Here is a 16,401-nt window from a genome sequence, read left to right as displayed (position 1 = left end):
AAACATTACTGTGACAGCTTTTCTATGTGCAGCCACCCATTATCCTGCAGGAAAATGCCTCTTGGAAGTCGCCATAAGGGGCAACACATGTGTCTGCAGGATGTCCTGAACATACCGCTGAGCTGTTATTGTCCCTCGTACTACCACAGGGGGTGACCAACACCTCCAGCATTAAGGCTCTCACCCCTAGGTCTCCAGTCAGGAACATGGCCGTTGTCAGTGCCCAAAGTAAACCTAGATTGGTCGCTAAAGACAACCTGGTTCCACTCCGTAGCAGTCCGGTTTCAATATTCATGAGACAACTGCAAAACAGAGGCAACAGTAGTTTTTGTTTTTTTTTTAAATAGTACATATAATGGGTGCTGTGAGACCAAATGTCCTTCAGCCAAGTGCTTGGAAATGGTTCCGAAAGACACAGGCGCCATCTGTCTCTAAATGGTTGATAAAACACTTGGAGCTGCTCGTGCTTGTCACATGATTCAGATAGTCCTCCCTGGTCATGGTCTGTCAAGGGTGTCTTGAGCCCGGTCGCCTTGTGTGCACGCCCTCATACATCCACAGGTCTCAAAATCTCCTACCAGTCTGCTCAGAACGGCCCAGATGGCGGGCAGTTAGTCAATCTGGCCACACAGCTTCTCGCATTCCAATCTTGCGCCCCTCTTAAACTCTGGTAACTGGGTGAAGTCTCTTCAGTTGCATCATAGAGGCGTCTAGTGGCCAACAAGCTCATACACAAGCGGGAAAAAGAGGTCCACTACACACAAGGAGCCTCAGAGCCTTTTTATAGGGTGGAACCAGGGCTTCAAACCTCATGTCCACGATACTCATGAATTTTTCATGCGGATTTCTGCAGCGGATGCACTGTGGGTAGAGATGAGCGAGCACGCTCGGATAAGCCAGTTACTCGAGTGAGCCTCGCTCTTCTCGAGTAACTGCATTCTTTTCTGAGCGTGCTCGGGGGGGGGGGGGGGTTGCGGGGGAGAGAGTGAGAGAGATCCCCCCCCCCCTGCTACCGCCTCCCACTCACCCCCCTCCTGAGCACGCTTGGACAAGAATGCAGTTACTTGAGAAGAGCGAGGCTTGCTCGAGTAACGGGCTTATCCGAGCTTGCTCACTCATCTGTAACTGATTTGGTTTTTTTTTATTGCTTGCTGGAGAACGCAGAATAAGTTTTTTGTTTTTTTTCCGCACGGATGTACACAGATGCACCACGGATCATCCACGTGGAAAAAATCCGCAAACCCACCTCCCAGCCTTTTCCCCACCTCCCTAATTGATTTTAACCTTCAAATCCGCAGCGCATCCGCAAATGTATTTGCGGATGCACTCCGGATCGTAAGCTCCCATAGAGTTGAATGGAGCCCATCCACATGTGATCTGCAGTAAAATTTATTTCATTTATTATCTGCGCGTGGCATCCGCAAATCAAATAAAAACAAATCCGCAGATGTTAAATGAAGTGTGGGCGCCCAATGCTTCCATATGGGTGGCTTGATTTGCGGATCTCGCACAAAGGTGCCATGCATGGATTCCGTAAATCAAATCCACCCGTGGACATAGGGCCTCAGGTGGCAAGACGGCTCATCTAATTACTCCACAACTGTAATCATTTGTATATCTGCCTGAGATGTAACTGCATGCTGGGTTTTGCGCCAAACAACAATTACTTTCTAGGTGCTTGATTTTTTTCCCCCATAAATGTCCCTTTTACACAGGATGATAGTATAACATATCGTTTATACTGCATGATGAACACCGTAAAAAACGCTGAGGCCGGTGCCCATGCATGTTTTAAGCCGAATGCACACGGCTGGGTCGGATCCTGCAGCGGTACCCGACCCTGTGCCCGGCCGGTGATCCGTGCGTACCTCCTACGGATTCTTCTATCATTTCTAATGCGGATGTGCTGGTGCACGTGTGCAGTACAGATTATGCTGCGTCGTCGCTAGGCGATGACGCGGATTCCGTGACCTTTCCGCAATGCTGATTGCGGAAGGGCTGCAAATCGTCTGCGCGGAATCTGTGCTGTAATACAACATGCTGCGATTTTCCCTCCGCAAGCAGAAAATCCCAATCAATTTCCGATCGTAGACATGGAAAAACGATTTTCCATAGCTTGTTATGGGCGGTATTTGCTGCGGAATCCGGAGGCAGACGCCCGCTCCAGATTCCACAATGCAAATACACCCGTGTGCATTGGGCCAAACTCTACTGTTTGTAGAGTCAATGCTCCCATTCATTGAAATGGGCGCTATGTGAAATTCGTTCAATAGGTGCCCTTTCCCTGTGCAAATGTTCAGGAAAATAGGGCATGCTCCATATTTTTTTGTGCAAACGAAATATTCGCGTAAAATATGCGTACGTGAACAGACTCATTGAAATCAATGGGTTCTATTCACTGACTATTGCGTGAGCAAAACGCTGTAAATACATTCCAGTGGCCTAAAAAAAAGCTGTGTCGGAATTGCTGTTTTTCATTCACCCCCCCCCCCTAAAAAAAAACTGAATAAAAAGTGACTAAAAATGTTGTGTGAACCCAAGAATGGTACAAATGAAAGACTCAGCTTGTCCCACAACAAACAAGCCCAGCATAGCTCAAAATGTTATCCGTCTTTGTAATGCGGCGACGGAAAAAGTTGCAAAACATCACCGATACGAGATAAGCGCCCTGCAGCTGGGGCCGGCACCCATCGCCTGAGCTTTGTTACAGGCGCAAGTCTGTCAGATAATGAAGGCAGATTGGTCGGAAATCTCTTCCCCCCGCCTCCATTCATTGTAATCGCAGTCGCTCAAAGATTGAGCGACCCTTGTTTACACGTAGCGAGAAGCCGCGCGGTAGTCATTTCATCAGTCTGCTAAAATGGAACAACTAGCGATAACTGAGCGATTTCTCGCTTCGGGACGTGGCCGTGTGAACATGGGGCGACGATCACCTGTAATCACTCATTTGACCTTAAATTTGAGAAAAATTAGATTAAATGTATCACGCTGTTTCTGCTGAATACGATACATCAAAAACATGATAGAATTTTTTTTCCCTTCACCCCCAAGCCTCCAAAAAAAAAAATGATGCGATACATTGGCTACACCTGAAAGTACTTCTATGATAATATCCATAGCCCTGAGGTGACTGCTTAAATCTGGTGACTGAAAAAAAAACTGTTTGGTCATTAACTGGTTAAAGGAGAATAACTGATATGTACTAAAATCACTCTTTTTAGCTGGAGAGAGTAAACAATAGCCCTCTGTGAGGACTTATGCAGTATAGATGGCTGTGGCTAGCTACCGCCATTAGCCCTCAATAACATATACCGCCGCTAGATGGCACCAGCGCTGCATTATATCTCACGCGGTCCTTGCCACAAGTAACATGGCGTCGAGTCCCAGAACGTCCTCACGTTCTTCTACGAGCTCACGTCGTCTTCACGGTCTCCATAGCAACTTGTAAGCAGCTTGCCGTTCCCATAGCAACCCCTGTACACTGAAGACTGGAGTCGGGTCCGCCATCAGCATGAGCGTCCGGACCTTCAACCCCTCCGTGCTGGTTGGGAACTGGAACGAGGACTTGTTTTTGGACGAGGTGATGCACAAATGTCATGGCGCCTGGAGCAGACACTGATCTATTATTATGGATCGGAAATCGTGGTTTACAAAACCTTTGATTCTAAGAGGTCCTGCAGCAGCAGCAGCCAGCGCTGCACAGTACGGGGGGCTGTGCAGCAGGATGACCTGCACGTCTGATGGGGAGTTTGCAGGGGTGCATGCACACGGGCGTTACAAAAGTTTTGCGCACAACTGTGATCAGGCGATGTGCTGAGACCCCATGCTGACACGCGCTATTCTCCGAAAATCACGCAAGAAGAGGACATGTGCGATTCTGTTTATTTTTTAAAGCCGTTTGCGCAAACCCATCTAAATGAAAGGCGCTATTTGTGTGACGTTCAGGGCTTACTCACACGACCGTATTTACGACCGGTATTTCGGCGCATAAACGAATCTCACCGAAAACGCAATTGGATTTCAATGGCTTCATTCAAGCAATTTTTTTTTGCGTAAAAAACTTGCGCAAGAAAAAATAGTATCTATGCGACCTTTTACATCCGTATATTTTATACATCACCTGAAGGGATAGATCCGGCCCTATCCTTACCGTGATACGCAGCAAGCTCCCAGACACGTCTATGGCAGCGGGAAAAAGGGGCGTCACCCTGCGTACAACGGGAAAGGAAGACCATTCGCCGCAATTAGGCATTAGAATGCTATTCCGAGGATTTCTGCTTGCCAGCGCTCCTGCCTTTTTTTTTTTTGGCATTCACTTTTTGCAGCGCTCAGCGTGAAGGGCTTTAAATACGCAATTTAAGATCAGGAGTCGATCGGGTCAAAAAATCATTCATGTGAATAAACGCTGCATATGGGCGAATGTAAAAACGCATGCGGTCGTCTGAAGGAGGCCTCAAAATCATATAGAAAAAAAGGCCAGCATACATCTCCCCCTAAGCTGCTTGCACCCATTCTTGTCTGATTTTCGGGTGAGAATAATGCATGTCTGTGTGCGGTGTTCAGCACACGGACGGGATGTTCTAGTGCTCTATGATGCAAGTTGCGCCCGAGAATCTCATGCGCAACTTAAATCACCTGTGTGCACGTAGCCCAATCTGCTGCATGAGGAGTTAAGGTCACTCTCACACTGACGTTTTAATATAGCGTTTACCGCGCTTTTGCAAAGTGCTGATTAACCCCTTAGTGACGGAGCTTTTTTGTTTTTTTCCATTGTAATTTTTTCGTCCCCCCTTTTAAAAAATCGTAACTCCTTTATTTATCCATCGACGTCGCTGTATGAAGGCTTGTTTTTTGCAGGACGAGTTGTATTTTTCAATGGTGCTATGTATTGTACCATATAATGTACTGAAAAACATTTAAAAAATTCTAAGTGGAGAGAAATGGAAAAAAAACAACATTCCGCCATCTTTCGGTGCCTCCTGTTTCTACGGCGCGCAAACTGCTACAAAAATGACACGACGGCTTTATTTTATGGGTTGGTATGATGATACCAAACTTACATAGTTTTTTTTTTTGCTGTACTACTTGTATTTTTTTTAGAGATATATATTTTTTTTATTATTTTCTGCTGTCATCTTCTGCGCACAATAACTTTTTTATTTTTCTGCCAACATAGTTATGCAAGCGCTCACTTTGTGCGGTACGTCCTGACGCATCCGTTAGTACCATTTTTTATTATATACGACGTTTGATCACTTTTTATTACATTTTTTCTTGGAGACAGGGTGACCAAAAAAGTGCATTTCTGGTGTTCTTTATTTATTTTTTTGGACGACATTTACCATGCGGGGTAAATAATAAGTTACTTTGATAGATCGGACTTTTACGGAAGCAGCAATACCAAATATGGATTTTTGCTTTATTATTTAGATTCTTTTACTGTAAATAAGTGTAAAAGGCCCCCGCTGCCATGACACCACACAGCTCCCCCGATCTCACCACGATGTTTGGGGGATTTAAATGTCGCTGTCAGAATTGACAGCGACATTTAAAGGGTTAACAGCCCCGATTAGTTGATCCGCCTACAAGTCAGCTGAAAAGACTTGTGATATTCCGGCGTGAGTTTTCACTTACTCTCGCAGCGCAGTGGAGAAAGAAAAACGCCAGTGGGTGTACGCCCTAAGTCTGCAAAATCACACAGTGACATGCATGATTTCAGGCACATCAGGGCTTTCTGTGCACAATTGCGCAGAAAAATAGAGCTTGTCGCATTTTTTTCCTCATGCGCAGGACCAGCTGTAGTTTTACTGGTACCATTCTTGGGTACATACAACATTTGGATCACTTTTTATTCAATTTTTATTGGAAGATGGTATGAACAAAGGGGGGGGGGGAATCAAAATTTTTGCATAATGTTTTTTGGTTTTCTTTAACCGCGTTCACCGTGTAAGATAAATAATGCAATACTTAGTTTGAGCTATTTGAATTTTCTAAAAATATTTTTCACATTTTATTTGCCTTCCCTTTGCCTTTTTATTTAGTCCCCGTAAGGGACTTAAGCTCGTGATTGTTTCTAAAGTGTACTGCAATACTTCATTACTGCAGTATATTGTATGCCTAACATCAGCATGGGCCACAATGGCAACCATCCGCAGCTGATGTATCGCATCACGTCATCTCTAGGGCTGATGGTGATTTGGAAAGAGGAATAGGGGAAATGCCCCAATCCCCGCCTGACAGTTTACATGCCGCAATCATAGCTAGCTCTAATTGTGGTTATTTGCAGCAGGTGTCAGCTGTTTCAAAGAGCCAGCATTCACCAAGCCCACTTCATACTTTACCCACACATGTGTGACATACATGCGCATCATACATGTACATGTTCAACACAGAGGGTGAAGGGGTTAAGATCCTTCTTGGGAACAAACATTTGCCTCAATGTTCATACACACAATCCTAACAGGGCATTATGGTAATTAAGGAAGATGGAACAATACCTCTGCAGCGCCACCTATTGGAATGGCAGCATTCCTGCAAATCAATATCAGACCCTTTATACAGGTCTTTATAACACTAATTGGAAATTGAAAGCCAAGCCAGAATCCATACACAGACAGCTGTTTTGGGGTTTTTGCCTCTCATCAGTGTGCAGTAGGATTCTGGCTTGGCTGGTGAGAGGTCTATAGACGTGGGTCGGGAAGGGTATCACCTCTTCTTAAGGATAGCACCTAGTCTCCTCCTTCACCTTTAATGGTGCTCTCCTTAAGGAGAGGTGATACCCTTCCTGATTCAGGGATTTGTGGTGGCAGATTATATGCCGTGTGTTGCAATGCAATGTCGTACCAGCGATGTGCAGAAGAATTAGGCCTCTGTGTAACATCATTTTTCAGACATATTCTTCCCTACAATCACTGCTTCTTGAGAAGAACATCTCCATGAATAGGGATGATATGGAACATGACCTGCCTTCTTCTGCCCCTGTATGGAGGTAGCATACACTGCTATGAGTGCTGCATTATGGCTCTATACAACTTTGGGTTTGGGCAGAGGTGTAACTGATCTCGGGGACTGCAGCTGTGGAGGACATTATTTGTTACATGTGTTTTTCCGTCAATGTGGACCTTCTCCATTTGGGTGTATATATGTATCCCATGACAAAGCATGACACATAATGACCCCTGTATACTGTCTGAATGTGATTTTTCAGGATCTTTTAAAAGATTTCTTAGAGAAAAGAGAAAAAGGAGAACTCCTAGTGCAAAAGTCAAGCAATCTTAAGAAAAATGTTTTAAAAAAGGTAAGAAATGAATATCCAACATGTTTGTGTGCCTACTAGAAACTATTAGGCCTCATTCCCTGAACGGAGCTGGAGAGCGGATCCCCAGAGTAGATGTGAGAGCACCCTCATGCCGGCACATTATAGCTCCCGTATTATGGACAAATGTCCTAGCCTGATCACAGGCCAGCTGACCCATCATAGGGTTTTGTCATGTGCTGATTTTCGGGCAATAGACTCAGTCAGGTCAGGAAATTTGTCTATAACATGGGTGCAAGAACACACCTGTGTTATGTTCATGTGGAAGCGGCCTAAGCCTGGGGTCACACAGGGCAGAATCCCCCCGGAAATCTCAAAGTTTGGCTGCAGCGAAAAACCGCGAGATTTCCGCGGGAAAGTGCTGCTTCAAAACCTGCAGCACTTAGCCACTGGTTTTGGAGCGGCTTGGACGCTTGCTTTTCCGTTGCGGATGGCGCTCTGTGACTGATTGGCCTTCCCTTGTGGATGAGATTTTTGACAAAACTCGTCCACATCGCTGGCTAATTGAGGCATTAGCGGCCGCAGGCGGACTCGCTGCAGCGAAACTCTGGGCGGAATTCCAACCTAAGGGTTCACATCAGAGCTAATCCGTGAATGCGTTTTAGTAAAGTTGCATGTTTGTTATTTCTTGTTTAAACATGAATACCATTTCTATTTCGATAACTCAGGCAGAACTTTGCATCTCTAAGGACGGGCTTCTTCATTTTGGAGATACGGTCATGTTACTTAATCCAGAAAACAGCGAGTCGTCCCTCAGCAATCCCTCTCCAGTATACGGTAACTACACCCTGTCTGTAAACCCCGAGGAAAGTGCAGTACATTTGAAGAGCCACCTGACAGCGCCATGTGGTGTCAGCGCCAGCAGCAATGTGAAACCCTGTGCTAGAAATGCCTTCATTATTACAAGGTAGGCATTATTATGACATGCTCAGACATATCATATTTTTACTCATATTGTGGACAACAATCTGGAAACACCATAGGAAATGCATATAAGGAATAATGACCTCACGTGATCTAGACTCTATGCTTCTCTTAATACATCCCAGATGTGTTTGCCTTTTTTTGCTGCTGCATCACATTGTTGACTCATGTTCAGTCTATGATCTATTAGCAGACCCAAGTCTTTTTACATGTTCTGCTGCCTAGCCCAATTCCTCACGTTTTGTATGTGCTTTTTTTATATTCTCACCTCTTGCAGGTCCACGCCACTCCGAACCCAAGGTCTCTGCTCACTTCCGGGTCCAGTGGTCATGTGCCCGTCTAGCCATGTGGCCTCAGTATTGTTGAGGCTAGTGCTTCGCCACAGCTGTCACATGTTTAAATGGGAACATAACCTCTGGACCTGGAAGTGAACTTCAGTTACAGGCAAGATGCACAGGGGAGTGCAGCCAGCTGGTTAGGTGGAAATTAATTTTTGTTGTTTTTAATTTTTTCAGTCACAAAAAAGTTTGGGGGACAGAAGGGGGAGAGGGGGTGGAACATTTTAATACCTGTGCACTGGGCTCAATAGGGTATGAAATTGGCCTGTCTGTGCAACAAGCAAAGTAGATTGTGACATTATACAGATCAATATAGAGCGGAAGACCGTGAGGATTGTACAGCTCTGGATTTACCCTGCACAGTTCTATAAATTGGGGTTCTGGGCCGCTGCCCAGTTTGCCATCCCTTGAAATTGCCCTGTTGGTGACATCTGCTTGCTTGGTTCTTTAGTGTTCTAGATAAAACTTATTCTTGTTCTCAGTAGTTAGTCATGTACAGAACAAGGAAAAGTACCACTAAGGTAACCAGATGTAAAATAACATTTATTAACAACATGACTTGGACTCCTGATTTGTCATAGTAGTAGATATCTTATATAGACCACAGTTCCATATGTCATAGCAAACACCATTTCATGTAAAGTGACTGTACATACTTGTATTGTGTGACAGTGTGGACGGCAGTGAACCTGGAGAACCTGTGTGCTATGGACAGAATTTTGCCTTGAGGACAGCTGAAGAATTCACAGGCCATGTAAGCGATTCCAACGATAACCATATACAGTATCTTGTTGTACCCTGTACATTCATATAGTAAATTAAAGACACATATTGTATAACTGTGTAAGTATAACATCTCCTATAAAAACAGTAAATTTAAGTCATGAGTGAGAAGCAGCATAGCCACCATTATAGCACCCACCTGGCTTTTCCAAACTCTTGCAAATCTGTCTAGCAATACATTACATATCATACATATCCAAACAAATTTGCCCTTTTGGATTTCACTGCCACCATATCATTTACATATTCTAGATTTTACAGCGATCAACTTTTGAAATACTGTATATGAACTATATATCAGCACACCCATCGCCATGTTTGTATCACACATATATTCTGCTTTGTTTCTTTTTTTTCCAGTTATATCTAACAAGTGACCGTAAATCATTTCTCAAGAGCAGTAAGAAGTCTCATTTACAGGAGGTCAGTTTAACGGACCAGCATCCATATGAGACCTGCTGGCAGGTTGTTTACTTGGACCCACAGCTTAGACCAGAACACGAAGGACTGCCTGTTCCGGTATGTATGTAATTCCTCATGTACTTCTGTAGGCACATGCCAGAACAATGCACAGTGCCACCTTAGAACTTAACAGTATCGCAGTGCTATTTGACACCTTGTTTATGGGTCATTATTTGCAGGACAAGATCTATCCCACTGCAATATTATAAAATCACCAGCAGAGGGCGCACTATAGTCATGGAAAATACTTTCTATAATAAAACAATCTAACAGTTCCAAATTATTCTAATTAATATTTTAGGTATTATTCGCAGTGGCAGCCGTATTCTCAATATTATTAATTAAGGTTATATTTTGGAATCTTGGGGTACTATTCTATAACATGTACACAATTTTCGCTGGTTATAAGCAGGATCATGGGGAAAGGGGCCATTTAGAGAGCTGCACCTCATCTTGATCATAACCAGGGAGCATTTATTAAGGCCCCCTGTCCATGGCAGTGATTTAGCCAGCGGTAAACCGCCGTCTTAAGCTTTCCTATCTATCAGATTAGGCTGACCGGCGGACATTCGTCTACGGCTCCTGTTCCTCCGCCGCGGGATACCACAATGCCCGTGGACAGGGGGCCTTAGCCATCTAAACAGATGTACACGTACATATATGAGGGGCTGCTGATAAGTCTTTGGCTTTGTGTCCTTCTTTTGTTTCTATGGTAACGAATGTTACATCACATGAAAGCCTTAGGTGTCTAATATATGTTTTCAAAATTTTGTGTTTGTAGCTTATGGAAACAGTGATCTAGGCACGTGGGAAAACAAAAGGGCGGAGTCTAAGGCGATATTCACAGCACATGAGAGCAGAGGAGTGATAAAATTCTTGTTTCTGCAAGGATAGTCCACAAAGGATATTCATGGTGATATGTCGCAGACATTGGGGGATCAATGCCCTTCATATTATACAGTTAAGAACTGGGTTGCCAAATTTAAAAGGGGCCACTTCAGCACCAATGATGAAGAACATCCTGGACGCCCGAGAGAGGTTGTTGTACCGGAGATCGTCGATGCTGTGCACAACCTCATACTGGAGAATCAGTGAATTTCAGCTAAAGGAATAGCAGACATCATGGGGATTTCTTGTGAACGTGTTTGTGTCATTATCCATGAACATTTGACATGAAGAAGCTATCTGTAAAGCGGGTCCCCAAATGTTTGACAGCAGATCAGAAAAGCATGCAAGTGAAAACTTCCCGGTCCATTTGTCAGCGTTTCCGGACTGATAAGAACTTCCTGGATCGACTGGTCACTATGGATGAGACCTGGATTTATTTGTGTGACCCTGAAACCAAGGAGCAGTCAAAAGAGTGGAGGCACAGTGGTTCTCCTCGCCCAAAGAAGTTCAGGGTGTAAAAATCAGCCACTAAGGTGATGGCGTCTGTTCTGGGATAAGGAGAGCGTGCTGCTAGTGGACTACCTTCAAAATGGTTCCACCATCAATGCAAGGTATTACATTGAACTTTTGAACCAATTGAAGGCAGCTCTGAAGGCCAAAAGGCGCGGCAAGCTGTCCAAAGGAATCTTGTTCCTGCAAGACAACGCCTCCGCTCACTCTGCACAAGCGACCACAGCAAAATTGGTGGAGCTAGGCTTCCAGCTGGTTGACCACCCACGTTATTCATCAGATCTAGCTCCCTCCGATTATCATCTGTTTCCAAACCTGAAGAAACACCTCAAGAGTACCAAATTTCACACCATTTCTTATGGCATTGGTGCTACAGATGACTGGTTTGAGGCACAACCGAAATCCTTATTTTTGCAATGCTTACAGAACTTGGAATACCGATGTAAGAAGTGTGTTGTCATCAGTGGAGAGTATGTGGAATAAATGTAAAGTTTCATCTTCCTATCTCTTTTCTTTCTGGGTAAAGCCAAAGACTTATAAGCAGCCCCTCGTAGTTTTATACTTTTTTATAATAAGTCCATGTTTACAACCAGTAATTAGCTGTTGTCTTCTTGCAGTTACAGCAGCGTGTACCTGAAAGTGATTGCCCTATGAAAAATATTATTTATAGTTAAATGCAGCCCATGATTGTAAACAATTTTTTTATATTTAAACTTACTAAAAAGTTTCTATTCCCAGGTGTTCATTCCAGTACTACCGTGTTTCCCCAAACATTAGACAGTGTCTTATATTAATTTTTGTTCAAAAAGGGTTAACTTTTTTACATGTATAGCTGCTTGGACACTATTTAAATTGACTTTTTTAATTAACTGTTAGCAGAGCTTAATTTTGGAGTAGGGCTTATATTTCAAGCATCCTCAAAAAGCTTGAAAAAATCATTTTGCATCCTCAAAAAATCTGGAAAATCATGCTATGTCTTATTTTCAGGGTATGTCTTATTTTCAGGGAAACAGGGTAGTATTAGAATAGCACCACCTGCTGTTTCCATTGAAGAGCTTTTCTTTCTATGTCTGCTCCACCTCAGTAATTGTTCCACCTTCTCTACAGTAACGCTGGCTCACTCTCTTATCACTTGTTCAGTATCTCTTATGACATCAGTGAAGACCCAGCAGCTGCTCATTACACCAGGGATCCCTCCATATATACAGTAAAGCAAAAGAAACAAGATTGAGCAGGTGTGACCAGCTTGGAACAATTGCAGAGGCGGACACAGCATATAAACAGCAGGTGGCGCCATTCTAACATTAGTCCTGGAATATCTGGGGATTTAAACATTTTTTAATAAGGCAACCACCTTAAAACATTTTTTCTCCGTATTAGCTAATTAAAGAGAATATGGCTAGTTTATGCAGTTATCACATTACTTTAGTAAGGGCTCCTGTCCACGGGTGATTGTACACTGTGTTCTCCTCGATGATAATCTGACCGCGAGGAATGCAGTGCACGCTTTCCATAGTGTTGCTATGGAAAGCGCAGCCTCCCTGTCCACAAGTGGAGAATCAAAGTGATTCTCCGCTTACAAGCGGCACATGCTGCGATTCCTTGCGGTGAGCCTATCTGTCATAGCGATATTCCGCAATGCCCGTAGACAGGCGGCCTAAGAGAATCACAGTATAGTCAAGGGCAATGTCAAAATATAGAACAAATTTTAGATTTAGATTTAGGAACAGTATTTTTCATCTAGATCTTGAGATTCGATGATAGTGTCTTTCCTGTTTTTTACTCTGGGGCTGCGCATTTGATTTTCAGCACTCTGACCAATTGACAGTTGGCAATCTATGGCTCCTTGTGTCTGATCAATGACCATGAGTTTACTCTCCCTTTCAGTAACCAACTGATCTGGGACTATATAGATCACTGTCCCTGACCTTTTAGTTGTGTTGTGTATTTTGTGTATTGTTTGTCTTTTACATGTTATCAGCCCTTGTTTTTAGTTATATCTTATTAAAGGTTATTTTTTAGGAGTGTCACCAGTGAATATGTTACTTTTGTAAGTAGTCACTAATACAAAGCTTTTTGTAATTTCAGGCAAACACCAAAGTCCTTCTAGTTCACAGTAAAACCAATCAATGCTTAGCAGTCCTGAGGAAGTACATACTATGGTAAGCTTTAAAATCCAAGTTAAAAGGAACCTGTTATGTTCCACAGTACCATAAACTGCATTACGGTGCTGTTAGGGGACGTGACAATGAGCCATGTGAGTTTTCCTCGCACACTCCCATGATCTAGCGATGTTCCCCACTAAAGTTGGTGCGTCGCATGAAAATTGGACTCTTTTCAGAGTCCCGTACGCTCGCTTTGCCATAGACTTGTATAGGAGAGCATGCGCCCAGGACTCTGAAAAGAGTCGGATTTTCATATGGTGCCCAGACTGCACAGGGTGACGGCGCTGAATCACGAGAGCAGGCGAGTATAAAAAATACATCACCCGGCTCCCTGTCACCTTCCCTAACAACAATTAAAGGGGTTGTCCCGCGGCAGCAAGTGGGTCTATACACTTCTGTATGGCCATATTAATGCACTTTGTAATATACATTGTGCATTAATTATGAGCCATACAGAAGTTATAAAAAGTTTTTTACTTACCTGCTCCGTTGCTAGCGTCCTCGTTCCCATGGAGCCGACTAATTTTCGCCCTCCGATGGCCAAATTAGCCGCGCTTGCGCAGTCCGGGTCTTCTGCTGTTCTCTATGGGGCTCCGTGTAGCTCCGTGTAGCTCCGCCCCGTCACGTGCCGATTCCAGCCAATCAGGAGGCTGGAATCGGCAATGGACCGCACAGAAGAGCTGCGGTCCACGGAGGTAGAGGATCCCGGCGGCCATCTTCACCGGTAAGTATAGAAGTCACCGCAGCGCCGGGATTCAGGTAAGCGCTGTGCTGTTCTTTTTTTCAGTCCCTGCATCGGGGTTGTCTCGCGCCGAACGGGGGGGGGGGGTTTGAAAAAAAAAAACCCCGTTTCGGCGCGGGACAACCTCTTTAACTTATGGCCCTTTTACACAGTCGTTTAAAGGTCTGCAAGAGCACTGACCGTCAGCACTCGTGTAGAGCATTTACACTGACAGACTTCACTGCTGAATTGCGAGCTTCTCACTGGCTTCTTGCTCAACGCTTCACCTTCTATTTGAAGCGCTAAACGGGAGGATTTACATGTATCGAGAAGCCAGCGATAGTTTTTTCGCTGACTGAAAGTTCAGAGATAACAACAACTGCAATAATTGTTACGTGTTCTGTTTAATTATCCTAATAAGTTTTATCTAATTTGTTCCCTGTTTTCTCATTTTTCTATAATAGAAACACTTGTGAACGTATATATCAGCTTTGTCTACTTGGTCCAAATAAGATAACTGAATAGGTGTTTGGTAGCAGCTCATCTCTAAGAAAAGGATCGTACTGTTATCATTCAGCTGCCTGGTCCTTATTCATCCCCTCCAACCCCAGTGGTCATTGTGTTACTCACCATGGTCACAGAATCTGGTGACACAATCATTTTTGTTGTTTGATTCTTTTGAGTAATTCCAAGGAATCACAATGCGCTTTCCCACCCAAACTAAATAAGAGCAGGGGAGTGTACATGTGGCAGGGAAATTGGATTGGAATGGGTTAAGGCCCAAAATAGAACGGTCCTTAATGAGTTAATGTACAATAAAGGGCCTTTTTAACTTCTGTTAGTTCTGCTTTAAATCTTAAGAAGACATCAGCTCACCTAGTATATTAGTGAGACACACCAAATAGTTGTGCAGTTTGTGAAAGACTTCAATATACACATTTTCTCTACCATACTGTACTTGGTGGAATTGAATTTTATGCAAGAGCATCCTGTGTGTACCAAAAGCAAGCTACATGACTGCCATGAGTCTGGGGTTCATGGATATTGGCCACAACCCGTTCCCTATGGGCTATGTGAGCTTGGGCAAGGCTTACCAGCCTAGTTCTGTAATCTGTGTGGTGTGAGAAGCTTATTAGCAGCTCTGTTAAATTCTTTTCATGGGTGTCACTATTTGTGTTTTCCTTGTGGATACCGTAACTCCCACTTTTTGAGTATTGATCGTGACTATGCACTCTTGTTCATTGGCTGATCGGCTCTCGAGCCTAAACATGCTTAGTGCTCGGCTGCAAATCTGCACATGTAAAGAATATACATTTTTATATAGCGCCGCATAGAGGTAACGAGAGCTAACTAACATGCTAATTGGTCGGTGGTCGTTAGCATAATGCTGTGTTCTGGTGCTATTTCTAGTACATAAATAAAGTAATGGTGTATTATATTTTTATAGTATTTGCACTAGCCAGCATTATTTCTTTATTGAACCTTTTGCACTGTTATACATAAAATAATCATAGGATATAATGGCTTTAACAGCCATGAATCACAATAACAACTCTTTGTGCTCACACTTCTTATGGCCCTTTTACATGGAACGATTGGACGAGCGAAGAATAATGATAATTGCTCAGTGTAAACGCAGCCAACGATCGAAGGTAAATAATTTGCTTTTCGTTCATTTTATGCAGGCACAAAAATCATCGTTGGCTCGTTCACTAATCAATTGGTTTAAATACCGATTGTTCAGTTGTTCTCAGTCACTTATACAGCAAATGTAAACAACTGAACAATTTGAACAAGCCAACGATGCATCTGCCTGCATAAACAGGCTGCCCAAGCACATGAGCGAATTCTGACATCGTTCACTCGTTCAAGCCATAAATCGTTTCGTGTAAACGGACCCTTATCTCATACGGTCTCTTTTTCAGGACGTTGTTTGGCAAGGAATGCGAGATCACTGCGCACACATACTTAGATGGACACAGAGTTGAAAAGAATGAAAACCATTGGATTATTGTGACTGGAAACCCAAGTGATGACATAAACACAATGTTTGACAGACCTAAACCACCAAGTGAAGACATAAATGGAAGTAAATGTGATTAAGCTCTAGGAAGATTACCATATGTTCCAATGTTGTGTAGCTGATTAAATGAGTTACATTGTAGCTACAATAAAAAGAAAAGCATTAAAGTTATTGAGTCTTTGTTATTTGAGGTGACCCAACAAAAATCTGTAGCAGTTTTATAACACCAATGCTAGCTAATTCATATCACCACAATGCAACTTCATAGTATG

The 16,401-nt window shown here is 43.5% G+C and overlaps 1 protein-coding gene across 1 annotated transcript; it reads left to right on the top strand.

The window, feature by feature from the left end:
* The first annotated feature begins 3,464 nt into the window (after positions 1-3,464).
* CFAP161 (cilia and flagella associated protein 161) lies at positions 3,465-16,300 on the top strand. The gene is made up of 7 exons (XM_066592774.1): positions 3,465-3,580; positions 7,208-7,297; positions 7,984-8,222; positions 9,250-9,331; positions 9,721-9,879; positions 13,309-13,382; positions 16,032-16,300. Exons 1-7 carry the CDS (start codon positions 3,512-3,514, stop codon positions 16,207-16,209), a joined length of 891 nt encoding a protein of 296 aa, XP_066448871.1. The 5' UTR covers positions 3,465-3,511; the 3' UTR covers positions 16,210-16,300.
* The last annotated feature ends 101 nt before the right edge of the window (positions 16,301-16,401 follow it).

Source organism: Eleutherodactylus coqui, chromosome 2 (genome assembly GCF_035609145.1).
Source record: "Eleutherodactylus coqui strain aEleCoq1 chromosome 2, aEleCoq1.hap1, whole genome shotgun sequence".
Classification (NCBI taxonomy): domain Eukaryota; kingdom Metazoa; phylum Chordata; class Amphibia; order Anura; family Eleutherodactylidae; genus Eleutherodactylus; species Eleutherodactylus coqui.
The sequence above is the reverse complement of the archived record's forward strand: the minus strand, read 5'-3'. Positions and strand labels throughout refer to the sequence as shown.

Coding starts and splice junctions, on each gene's coding strand:
- CFAP161 (XM_066592774.1), top strand. CDS start 3,512: ATGAGCGTCCGGACCTTCAACCCCTCCGTGCTGGTTGGGAACTGGAAC. Junction 9,880..13,308: donor ACGAAGGACTGCCTGTTCCG/GTATGTATGTAA, acceptor TTGTAATTTCAG/GCAAACACCAAAGTCCTTCT. Junction 13,383..16,031: donor CTGAGGAAGTACATACTATG/GTAAGCTTTAAA, acceptor TCTCTTTTTCAG/GACGTTGTTTGGCAAGGAAT.